The sequence below is a fragment of the Balaenoptera ricei genome, chromosome 6, assembly GCF_028023285.1.
Source record: "Balaenoptera ricei isolate mBalRic1 chromosome 6, mBalRic1.hap2, whole genome shotgun sequence".
Taxonomy (NCBI): Eukaryota; Metazoa; Chordata; class Mammalia; order Artiodactyla; family Balaenopteridae; genus Balaenoptera; species Balaenoptera ricei.
In genome coordinates, this window is record NC_082644.1 from 112,659,168 (window position 1) to 112,671,908 (window position 12,741).

General features: G+C 42.7%; 1 protein-coding gene across 3 annotated transcripts in view; it reads right to left on the minus strand.

Moving 5' to 3' along the window:
- GOLGA1 (golgin A1) overlaps nucleotides 1–12,741 on the minus strand; it is a 54,790-nt gene that overhangs the window by 9,517 nt on the left and 32,532 nt on the right. For all 3 annotated transcript variants that reach the window (XM_059925599.1, XM_059925598.1, XM_059925600.1), the window contains exons 14-15: nucleotides 12,508–12,657; nucleotides 11,851–11,946 (exon numbers count right to left, since the gene is read on the minus strand). In XM_059925599.1, coding sequence (XP_059781582.1) covers nucleotides 11,851–11,946; nucleotides 12,508–12,657 — 246 coding nt within the window. The remainder of the gene's footprint in view (nucleotides 1–11,850; nucleotides 11,947–12,507; nucleotides 12,658–12,741) is intronic.

Here is a 12,741-nt window from a genome sequence, read left to right on the forward strand (position 1 = left end):
CTGAGGTCCTAGAGCTAGTAAGTGGCATGGCCACATTTTAAGCCAGAGTCTGAGCTGAGCCAAGCCTTTGGCTGCTACACTCTACCACCCAGTCTTTTCTACCACAAGCAGGGCTGCCCCACTGCGTCCCCCCACCAGAGCACAGGGACTGCCTCCTGACAAACACGTCAGTCCTCTTCCCTGAGGCTGACGCCGGGCTTGCTGATCAACGCCCAGATGAATAATATGACTTCTCAGGTGCCTGCACACTGGTCAGGGACGTCTGCTGTTTATGTCTACCCAGAATCACCCCTTTTGGCGGGGATGTAGGAGCCTCATCACTGCTATTCCCCACTTCCACCCCAAAATTCTACATGCTTCTGGTAGGGCTACCAATAATGATGTCCCCATTCTGTGGCTACGAGAATAAGCATGTGATTCGGGCCTGGCCAATCACAGTAACTCATCCCCTTGGCCAACGTGATTTGCCCAAAGGATGGCTCTGTCACCCAAGATGAACCAATCAAATCCCTTTTTATATCAGAATCCTTTTTTATATGGTGAAGCTGAGAGGGAGATGCCCTCTTTCCCCTGGGGTTGCTAAGTTGGAATGATACCAGCTTGGAGCTGCTGAGGTGATGTCCTCCCAACCTCTAGGACACAGTCTACATCATCGAGAAAAGCAAAGATGAGTTGGGTGACTGACAGGGCAAGAGACAGCATGACGCAGGCAGAGAAGGGATCTGAGGCCCCAGGTTGCAGTCGGACAAGTCTTTCTGGTTCAGTGAACTACTCAACTCCTCCTACGATATCTCCTTTTCCACTTACACCAGTCCAGGTGGGTTAATGGATGGAGACGTCAGACTCATGGCCAGTGCCATTCTGGCTCCTACTGGGGAGCTGTCAGAATTGACCTTCCGTGAGTCCACCTCTAGTAGACAAGGAAAATTGGTGCAGGAACTCAAGAGGCTGACAGTGGGACCTTGCACTACCCCAGACAATCCCCTTCATCGGGAGAAGCTCTGTTGGTACAGGAGAAGGAGCAAGAGATTTCAGGCTGAGTGGAGTTATGAAACCCTGGCCCTGCAAGCCCAGGTGGGGCGGGTGACAGGAATGTCGTGCCTCCACAGGAGCCTTTTCTGGGGAAGTTTAGAAGAGACGCTATGACTGCTGATGTCTTAAGAGGACAGGAGGCAGGCTGTGAGCGAGAAGGCAGGAAGCATGCCAGGAACTGTACTTGGTACTTTTCATCCATGGTCATGCTTGATCCCCAGGGTAATCCTCTTGAGGTCAAGGGTTATCATCTTCAGTTTGAAAAAAGGAAACTGGATTCCCTCAAGAATCAGCTAGTGAGGGGCCAGGGTGACACCCAGACCTGAGTCTACGTGGTTCTAGAGTCTCAGCTATTGCCACAGAGCCACACACGATCCAGGATTTGAGACTGACCAGCATAGCTCAGGTTCACTGCAGAAGCCAGCAGGCTACCCACGAGCACAGCCCTCTGCACCTGGGAATGATTTCCCCAGAGGGCTGTTTTGAAAACTATGGATCCAAACAAACAAACAAACAAAAAGTGTGCACCTAAAAATAGTGCTTCAAAATACCAGAAGCAAAGACTGACAGAACTAAAGGGAGAAAGAGACAAATCCATGATCATAGCTGAAGATCTAGCACCCCTCTCAGTAAGTGATGGAACAAATATACCAAAAAAGAAAAAAAAAAAAAAAATAGAAGACCTACAGAAGATTTGAACAATATATTAACGAACTTGATCTAATTAGCATTTATAGAATGCTCTCCCTACTAGCAGAATATATATTCTTTTCAAGTGCACTGAAATATTTACCAAGATAGGCTGGGTCTATAAACAAGTCTAAACAAACCTGTACTATAGGCTGAGTCATAAAACAAGTCTAAATAAATATCAAAGAACTGAAATCATTTAGAATATTATCTGACCATAATGGTATTAAACTAGAAATCCAAGATATTGAGAAAATTCGCTCAAACGTTTGAAAATTAACCACACTTCTAAATAGCCTGTGTGTGCTGGTTTTTAAGTTATTGCCTCAGCCCACACCCACCCTTTCATATTCTGCTTTGTGATGCTGTGCCTGGTGATCTGCAAACCCTATTTCTCCCGGTCGGGCTCCATATTCATATACATACTCATCTCTGCCAACAGGGGGAGCTCCAGGGAGACTGGAAGGCAGGAGGAGGGAGAAAGACTTGCTCCTTTCCGTCAGCTTCCAGTTTCTGTGAGCAATGATGCTTGGCCCTGGCAGCTGCAATTTCTTCCCAAAGCAGCAGCTGCATCTACTCTGCAGTCTTCCCGACACTTGCGGCTGAATTCTTTCACTGCCCTATCCCCCAACAAACACACCAGCACCAACTGTACAGAGCCCCCTCCTCACAGGTCTGAGTTTCAAATCTGTGGGGCTCCTCTTCTTAATTCCTAAATAATTCCAACATCTTCACTTTGTTCCCTTAGTCCTAGGGTTGGAAGCTGTGTCCTGCAGTTGCTACCTTCGTGGTATCTTTTAACTGTTTCAGTGCTGGATTAAAAACTTTACATTAGAACACAAATTCTCATTCAAATAACTGGGGTAGTTCCTCTCTCCTGACTGGACCGTGAATCACATGCTGTGGGGCAGATTTTCTGTTTCTTCTTGTGCACATACTTGCAATAATCACTGCCCTCCATTCTTCCCTCTACGTCTTCCGTACTTCCATCTAGAATTTTCCTTCACCTGAAAGATGCTCTTTAGTACTTCCTTTAGTGCAAGTCTGTTAGTGCCTAATTCTTTGTGTTTTATTGGTTTTCTTTAGTGCTACTACAATGCTGTGTCTGGGTATGGATTTTAAAATTTATCCTGTTTGGATTTATAAGGATTCTTATACCTGTACCTGTGACTTGAGAGCTTTCATCATTTTGAAAAATTCTCAGCCATTATCTCTTTAATGATTGCTTCTGTCTTATTTTTTCATTTCCTCTGGGCTTCTACTGACACATGATAAAACATCTCACAGTACCCTGTATGTCTTATTATCATCTCTTTTCTGCATTTTATTCTGCCCTTTCTTCCATTTCACTACTTCTCTCTTTAATTTTAATCTGCTGTTAAGCTCATTCACTGTTTTTTAAACAGCTTTACTGAAGTATAATTGGCGAATAATAAACTGCACATATTTAAAGTATGCAACTGATGAATTATGCTGAAACCATCACCAAAATAAAAATAGTGAAAATATCCATTACCCCAAAAAAGTTTCCTCATGCCCTTTTGTAATCTGCATTTTTACTTTCAGCTACTGCATTTTTCAGTTTTGGAATTCTAATTTGATTCCTTTTCTTTTTTTTTTTTTAATTTATTTATTTTATTTATTTTTGGCTGCATTGGGTCTTCGCTGCTGCATGCAGGCTTTCTCTAGTTGCGGCAAGCGGGGGCTACTCTTCGTTGCAGTGTGCGGGCTTCTCATTGTGGTGGCTTCTCTTGTTGCAGAGCATGGGCTCTAGGCACGCAGGATTCAGCAGTTGTGGCACGTGGGCTCAGCAGTTGTGGCACGTGGGCTCAGCAGTTGTGGCACATGGGCTTCAGTAGTTGTGGCTTGTGGGCTCTAGAGCGCAGCCTCAGTAGCTGTGGTGCATGGGCTTAGTTGCTCCTCGGCATGTGGGATCTTCCCGGATCAGGGATCGAACCCGTGTCCCCTACATTGGCAGGTGGATTCTTAACCACTGCGCCACCAGGGAAACCCTAATTAGATTCCTTTTCAAACTACTGTCTTCTATTATAATTTCCAAATCTCTGCTGAAATGTTCAATTTTGTCTTTTATATCCTTAAATGGAGTACGCACAGTAATATCTGAGCCTCCTAAAAGGTCTTCCTGCTTCTGTACTTGCCTCCTTTACAGAATAGTCTCCACATACAGCCAGAGTAATCCTTTTACTACAAAACTTCTCACGTCACTCCTCTGCTTAAAACCTCCAACTGCTTCCCCAATGACCTTCTATCATCCACCGCTCTCCCCCAGCCCACTGAGTGGCAGCTACAGCGGCCTTTGTGCTGTTCTCTGAACAAACCAATCTTTTTTCTGCCTGAGGGTGTTTCTCTTTGCTATTTCTTCTGTCTGGAATATTCCTTCCCCAAACAACCGCATTGCTGTCCCCGTCTCGTTATTCAGACCTTTTGCTCAAATCTCAGTGACACCCTCCCTCGCCGCCATATATATATATATATTTAATTTTTTAATTTACGTTTTTTATACAGCAGGTTCTTATTAGTCATCAATTTTATACACATCAGTATATACAGGTCAATCCCAATCACCCAATTCATCACAGCACCCCCCCACAACCGCGGCTTTCCCCCCCTTGGTGTCCATACGCTTGTTCTCTACATCTGTGTCTCTATTTCTGCCCTGCAAACCAGTTCATCTGTACCATTTTTCTAGGTTCCTCATACATGCGTTAATATACGATATTTGTTTTTCTCTTTCTGACTTACTTCACTCTGTATGACAGTCTCTAGATCCATCCACGTCTCAACAAGTGACCCAATTTCGTTTCTTTTTATGGCTGAGTAATATTCCATTGTATATATGTACCACAACTTCTTTATCCATTTGTCTGTCGATGGGCATTTAGGTTGCTTCCATGACCTGGCTATTGTAAATACTGCTGCAATGAACATTGGGGTGCATGTGTCTTTTTGAATTGTGGTTTTCTCTAGGTATATGCCCAGTAGTGGGATTGCTGGATCATATGGTAATTCTATTTTTAGTTTTTTAAGGAACCTCCATACTGTTCTCCACAGTGCTTGTATCAATTTACATTCCCACCAACAGTGCAAGAGGGTTCCCTTTTCTCCACACCCTCTCCAGCATTTGTTGTTTGTAGATTTTCTGATGAAGCCCATTCTAACTGGTGTGAGGTAATACCTCACTATAGTTTTGATTTGCATTTCTCTAATAATTAGTGATGTTGAGCAGCTTTTCATGTGCTTCTTGGCCATCTGTATGTCTTCTTTGGAGAAATGTCTATTTAGGTCTTCTGCCCAGTTTTGGATTGGGTTGTTTGTTTTTTTTTAAATTGAGCTGCATGAGCTGTTTATATATCTTGGAGATTAATCCTTTGTCCGTTGATTCATTTGCAAATATTTTCTCCCATTCTGAGGGTTGTCTTTTCGTCTTGTTTATGGTCTCCTTTGCTGTGCAAAAGCTTTTAAGTTTCATTAGGTCCCATTTGTTTATTATTGTTCTTATTTCCATTACTCTAGGAGGTGGATCAAAAAAGATCTTTCTGTGATTTATGTCAAAGAGTGTTCTTCCTATGTTTTCCTCTAAGAGTTTTATAGTGTCCGGTCTTACATTTAGGTCTCTAATCCATTTGGAGTTTATTTTTCTGTATGGTGTTAGGGAGTGTTCTTATTTCATTCTTTTACATGTAGCTGTCCAGTTTTCCCAGCACCACTTGTAGAAGAGATGGTCTTTTCTCCATTGTATATCCTTGCCTCCTTTGTCATAGATTAGTTGACCATAGGTGCGTGGGTTTACCTCTGGGCTTTCTATCTTGTTCATTGATCTATGTTTCTGTTTTTGTGCCAGTACCATATTGTCTTGATTACTGTAGCTTTGTAGTATAGTCTGAAGTCAGGGAGTCTGATTCCTCCAGCTCCATTTTTTTCCCTCAAGATTGCTTTGGCTATTTGGGGTCTTTTGTGCCTCCATACAAATTTTAAGATTTTTTGTTCTAGTTCCGTAAAAAATGCCATTGGTAATTTGATAGGGATTGCATTGAATATGTAGATTGCTTTGGGTAGTATAGTCATTTTCACAATATTGATTCTTCCAATCCAAGAGCATGGTATATCTCTCCATCTGTTGGTATCATCTTTAATTTCTTTCATCAGTGTCTTATAGTTTTCTGCATACAGGTCTTTTGTCTCCCTAGGTAGGTTTATTCCTAGGTATTTTATTCTTTTTGTTGCAATGGTAAATGGGAGTGTTTCCTTAATTTCTCTTTCAGATTTTTCATCATTAGTGTATAGGAATGCAAGAGATTTCTGTGCATTAATTTTGTATCCTGCAACTTTACCAAATTCATTGATTAGCTCTAGTAGTTTTCTGGTGGCATCTTTAGGATTCTCTATGTATAGTATCATGTCATCTGCAAACAGTGACACTTTTACTTCTTCTTTTCCAATTTGTATTCCTTTTATTTCTTTTTCTTCTCTGATTGCCGTGGCTAGAACTTCCAAAACTATGTTGAATAATAGTGGTGAGAGTGGACATCCTTGTCTTGTTCCTGATCTTAGAGGAAATGCTTTCAGTTTTTCACCACTGAAAATGATGTTTGCTGTGGGTTTGTCATATATGGCCTTTATTATGTTGAGGTAGGTTCCCTCTATGCCCACTCCCTGGAGAGTTTTTATCATAAATGGGTGTTGAATTTTGTCAGAAGCTTTTTCTGCATCTATTGTGATGATCATATGGTTTTTATTCTTCAATTTGTTAATATGGTGTATCACATTGATTGATTTGCGTATACTGAAGAATCCTTGCATCCCTGGGATTAATCCCACTTGATCATGGTGTATGATCCTTTTAATGTGTTGTTGGATTCTGTTTGCTAGTATTTTGTTGAGGATTTTTGCATGTATATTCATCAGTGATATTGGTCTGTAATTTTCTTGTTTTGTAGTATCTTTTTCTGGTTCTGGTATCAGGGTGATGGTGGCCTCATAGAATGAGTTTGGGAGTGTTCTTTCCTCTGCAATTTTTTGGAAGAGTTTGAGAAGGATGGGTGTTAGCTCTTCTCTAAATGTTTGATAGAATTCACCTGTGAAGCCATCTGGTCCTGGACTTTTGTTTGTTGGAAGATTTTTAATCACAGTTTCAATTTAATTACTTGTGATTGGTCTGTTCATATTTTCTGTTTCTTCCTGGTTCAGTCCTGGAAGGTTATGCCTTCCTAAGAATTTGTCCATTTCTTCCAGGTTGTCCATTTTATTGGCATAGAGTTGCTGGTAGTAGTCTCTTAGGATGCTTTGTATTTCTGCAGTGCCTGTTGTAAATTCTCCTTTTTCATTTCTAATTTTATTGATTTGAGTCCTCTCCCTCTTTTTCTTGATGAGTCTTGCTAATGGTTTATCAATTTTGTTTATCTTCTCAAAGAACCAGCTTTTAGTTTTATTGATCTTTGCTATTGTTTTCTTTGTTTCTATTTATTTCTGCTCTGTTCTTTATGATTTCTTTCCTTCTGCTAACTTTGGGTTTTGTTTGTTCTTCTTTCTCTAGTTCCTTTAGGTGTAAGGTTAGATTGTTTATTTGAGATTTTTCTTGTTTCTTGAGGTAGGCTTGTATAGCTATAAACTTCCCTCTTAGAACTGCTTTTGCTGCATCCCATAGCTTTTGGATTGTCGTGTTTTCATTGTCATTTGTCTCTAGGTATTTTTTGATTTCCTCTTTGATTTCTTCAGTGATCTCTTGGTTATTTAGTAACGTATTGTTTAGCCTCCATGTGTTTGTGTTTTTTACGTTTTTTCCCCTGTAATTCATTTTTAATCTCATAGCGTTGTGGTCAGAAAAGATGCTTGATATGATTTTAATTTTCTTAAATTTACTGAGGCTTGATTTGTGACCCAAGATGTGATCTATCCTGGAGAATGTTCTGTGTGCACTTAAGAAGAAAGTGTAATCTGCTGTTTTAGGATGGAATGTCCTATAAATAGCAATTAAATCTGGTCTGTTGTGTCATTTAAAGCTTCTGTTTCCTTATTTATTTTCATTTTGGATGATCTGTCCATTGGTGTTAGTGAGGTGTTAAAGTCCCCCACTATTATTGTGTTACTGTCGATTTCCTCTGTTATAGCTGTTAGCAGTTGCCTTATGTATTGAGGTGCTCCTATGTTGGGTGCATATATATTTATAATTGTTATATCTTCTTCTTGGATTGATCCCTTGATCATTAGGTAGTGTCCTTCCTTGTCTCTTGTAACATTCTTTATTTTAAAGTCTATTTTATCTGATATGAGTACTGCTACTCCAGCTTTCTTTTGATTTCCATTTGCATGGAATATCTTTTTCCATCCCCTCACTTTCAGTCTGTATGTGTCCCTAGGTCTGAAGTGGGTCTCCTGTAGACAGCATATAGATGGGTCTTGTTTTTGTATCCATTCAGCAAGCCTGTGTCTTTTGGTTGGAGCATTTAATCCATTCATGTTTCAGGTAATTATTGATATGTATGTTCCTATGACCATTTTCTTAATTGTTTTGGGTTTGTTTTTGTAGGTCCTTTTCTTCTCTTGTGTTTCCCACTTAGAGAAGTTCCTTTAGCATTTGTTGTAGAGCTGGTTTGGTGGTGCTGAATTCTCTTAGCTTTTGCTTGTCTGTAAAGCTTTCTTTTTAAAATTAATTAATTAATTAATTAATTTTTTGCTGTGTTGGGTCCTCGTTTCTGTGCGAGGGCTTTCTCCAGTTGCAGCAAGCGGGGGCCACTCTTCATCGCGGTGCGCAGGCCTCTCACTGTCGCGGCCTCTCGTTGCGGAGAACAGCTCCAGACGCACAGGCTCAGTAGTTGTGGCTCATGGGCCCAACTGCTCCGCAGCATGTGGGATCCTCCCAGACCAGGGCTCGAACCCGTGTCCCCTGCATCGGCAGGCAGACTCTCAACCACTGCGCCACCAGGGAAGCCCTGTAAAGCTTTTGATTTCTCCATCGAATCTGAATGAGATCCTTGCCGGGTAATCTCCGTTGTAGGTTCTTCCCTTTCATCACTTTAAGTATATCATGTCACTCCCTTCTGGCTTGTAGAGTTTCTGCTGAGAAATCAGCTGTTAACCTTATGGGAGTTCCCTTGTATGTTATTTGTCGTTTTTCCCTTGCTGGTTTCAATAATTTTTCTTTGTCTTTAATTTTTGCCAATTTGATTACTGTGTGTCTCAGTGTGTTTCTCCTTGGGTTTACCCTGTACGGACTCGCTGCACTTCCTGGACTTGGGTGGTTATTTCCTTTCCCATGTTAGGGAAGTTTTCGACTATAATCTCTTCAAATATTTTCTCTGGTCCCTTCTCTCTCTCTTCTCCTTCTGGGACCCCTATAATGCGAATGTGTTTGCGTTTAATGTTGTCCCAGAGGTCTCTTAGGCTGTCTTCATTTCTTTTCATTCTTTTTTCTTTAGTCTGTTCTGCAGCAGTGAATTCCACCATTCTGTCTTCCAGGCCACTTATCCGTTCTTCTGCCTCAGTTATTCTGCTATTGATTCCTTCTAGTGTAGTTTTCATTTCAGTTATTGTATTGCTTATCTCTGTTTGTTCTTTAATTCTTCTAGATCTTTGTTAAACATTTCTTGCATCTTCTAGATCTTTGCCTCCACTGTTTTTCTGAGGTCCTGGATCATCTTCACTAGCATTATTCTGAATTCTTTTTCTGGAAGGTTGCCTATCCACTTCATTTAGTTGTTTTTCTGGTGTTTTATCTTGTTCCTTCATCTGGTACATAGCCCTCTGCCTTTTCATCTTGTCTTTCTGTGAATGTGGTTTTTGTTCCACAGGCTGCAGGACTGTAGTTCTTCTTGTTTCTGCTGTCTGCCCTCTGGTGGATGAGGCTATCTAAGAGGCTTCTGCAGGTTTCCTGATGGGAGGGACTGGTGGTGGGTAGAGCTGACTGTTGCTCTGGTGGGCAGAGCTCAGTAAAACTTTAATCCGCTTGACTGCTGATGGGTGGGGCTGGGTTCCCTCCCTGTTAGTTGTTTGGCCTGAGGCAACCCAACACTGGAGCCTACCCGGCTCTTTGGTGGGGCTAATGGTGGACTCTGGGAGGGCTCACGCCAAGGAGTACTTTCCAGAACTTCTGCTGCCAGTGTTCTTGTCCCCACGGTGAGCCACAGCCACCCCCCGCCTCTGCAGGAGACCCTCCAACAGTAGCAGGTAGGCCTGGTTCAGTCTCCCCTGGGGTCACTGCTCCTTCCCCTGGGTCTGATGTGCACACTACTTTGTGTGTGCCCTGCAAGAGTGGAGTCTCTGTTTCCCCCAGTCCTGTCGAAGTCCTGCAATCAAATCCCACTAGGCTTCAAAGTCTGATTCTCTAGGAATTCCTGGTCTCGTTGCCTGACCCCCAGGTTGGGAAGCCTGACGTGGGGCTCAGAACCTTCACTCCAGTGGGTGGACTTCTGTGGTATAAGTGTTCTCCAGTCTGTGAGTCACCCACCCAGCAGTTATGGGATTTGATTTTATTGTGATTGCGCCCCTCCTACCGTCTCACTGTGGCTTCTCCTTTGTCTTTGGATGTGGGGTATCTTTTTTGGTGAGTTCCAGTGTCTTCCTGTCAATGACTGTTCAGCAGCTACTTGTGATTCTGGTGTTCTCACAAGAGGGAGTGAGAGCATGTCCTTCTACTCCACCATCCTGGTTCCCGTATTCGCCTCCATATTTAAAAGAGCCCTTTCCTCCCTCCTCTCTGTCCTTTTCTGTGCTTTATTGTCTTCATAGCATTTATAACTATTTATCAAGTGTTTACTGTCTCGATGAATGGATAAAGAAGATGTGGTAAATATACAATGGAATATTACTCAGCCATAAAAAGGAACAAAATTGGATCATTTGTAGAGACGTGGAGGATCTAGAGACTGTCATACAGAGTGAAGTAAGTCAGAAAGAGAAAAACAAATATCGTATGTTAACGCATATGTGTGGAACCTAGAAAAATGGTACAGATGAACCAGTTTGCAGGGCAGAAGTAGAGACACAGATGTAGAGAACAAACGTATGGACACCAAGGGGGGAAAGTGGCAAGGTGGGGGTGGTGGTGTGATGAATTGGGAGATTGGGATTGACATGTATACACTGATGTGTATAAAACTGATGACTAATAAGAACATGCTGTATAAAAAATAAATAAAATAAAATTCAAAAAAAAAATGTTTACTGTCTCTAGTTACAAGCTCCACAGGTTGGGGGAGGGGGAAAGATTCTGTCTGTTTTGCTCATTGTCACATCCCAGCACCTACAATGGGGCCTACAGGTACTCAAATGTTTGTTGAAGGAACGCATGAAGAAATATTTGACTCCAAAGTCCATGCTTTCCATGATATGGCACTACTGCACTAGCACCTACATAGCTTAGCAGAGACTACTGTTAGCTGACTCAGTGCAGGCCTCAGCTATGCATGTTCTCTGAGAAGATCTCTGCCAAAGGATCCATAAGATCTTTGTGTCATGACCACAGCTGGGCAAGTTCTGCAAAGATCCATCATCTAAGGGCTGCTATGAAAGGGGACAGGGGAGCCTGGAGGCCTATAAGAAAGTGGCAGACTCCTTCCCCTGAATCCAGTTATGTCCCGGGAATGAAGGTGGCAGCATCTGATCAAAGCACCAAGTTCTCAGAAGGGAACAGGAAACAATAAAGCAGGTTGTTTTTTCTTCATTTCTGTACCTGCTCCCTGATACAAACAAACAAATAACGCCCTCGTGATGTTTTAAGGCCTTGCTTTACTGGCCTCACTGGAAATCAGTGACAGTGGTGCCTTGACAGCATTACTGTCAGGCAGCTGTTGACAAGGACAGAGAGGAAGGGCTGGGCCCCTGTGGTGGAGTGAAAAGTCAGAGCAGCACCACCTCTAACTATGGAACCTGGACAAATTACTTACACTCAGAACCTCGACGACATTAAGTGCGAAATGAGCACAACTCTCCCTATGTCCTTGATCACTGAGAGGACTTAACGAGGTGACAATTTGTTGCAAACGCCTAGCAGAACTTTGAACAAATGCTAGTTCCATTCCTTCTCTAAGTATAGAACGTTCACTTGGCCACTCCAAATACACGCATGAAAGACATGATACTTTTGTGAAACTGATTCAGTTAGATAAATACCTTCAGCTTCTTTAATTCAAGCTGGTGATGTTGTAAAGAATGTTCACATTCATTCTTACTTTCTTTAAGGCCTGCATTTTCTTGCTCCAGCTCTCTCTGCAAATTGAGAAAAGTATGTATAAAAGAAAAGGTCTTTACCATATTTCCCCGGAGCACAGTCCTATCTCTTTGACATGGAACCTTTAAAAATGCCCCCCTTCCTTTTGTTGCCACTGGAGGGGTGGGAGATGAGAATGGGGATTGGAGTCAGGAAGGGAGAGTCACCTGACACACTCCTCACAAGAAGAACTAAGGCACTTGATTCTGAAGCCTATGGAACAAGGAGGGGAACCAGGGAAGGGAGAGGCCATTAAGGATGAACAGTATACATTTTAGAAAGGCAGCGGGAAGCAGCTGATGGGACTGGTCAGGAAGCACCAGGAAGTCCATGTGCAGCCCAAGGAAAAAGAAAACCCATTTGTTCAGGGTTTTTATAAAAAGCAGCCTTTTAACAACCAGTCTCATGAGCAGGTGTTTTGTTGAAAGATAAAAACTGTTCCAAAAAGTGGTTCCCTACTTCAGAGGAGGGCTGGTCTTCTTCCCATCAAACAACTTGGCAGCCTAGCCACAGGTGAACGTGGTGCTCCCGTGCCCGGCCCCTCTCCTTTCCTCACTCACCACCTTCCGCTCCGCGGCCGCATGGTCGGCCGCCCGAGCTCTCTCCAGGGCAGAGAGCTGGGCCTCCAGCCTGTGGATCTGCTCTGTGCACTGCTGCTCCAGAGCGAGGACCTGCTGCTGCGCACAGCTGCTCTCCTTGTTTGCTGAGGCCTGAGGGGGTAGCAGAGGACAGTTATTCGTGGTGACAACGGGGGCTTTATTCTGTCCCTCAGTGACCCAAAGATGAGTGTCCAA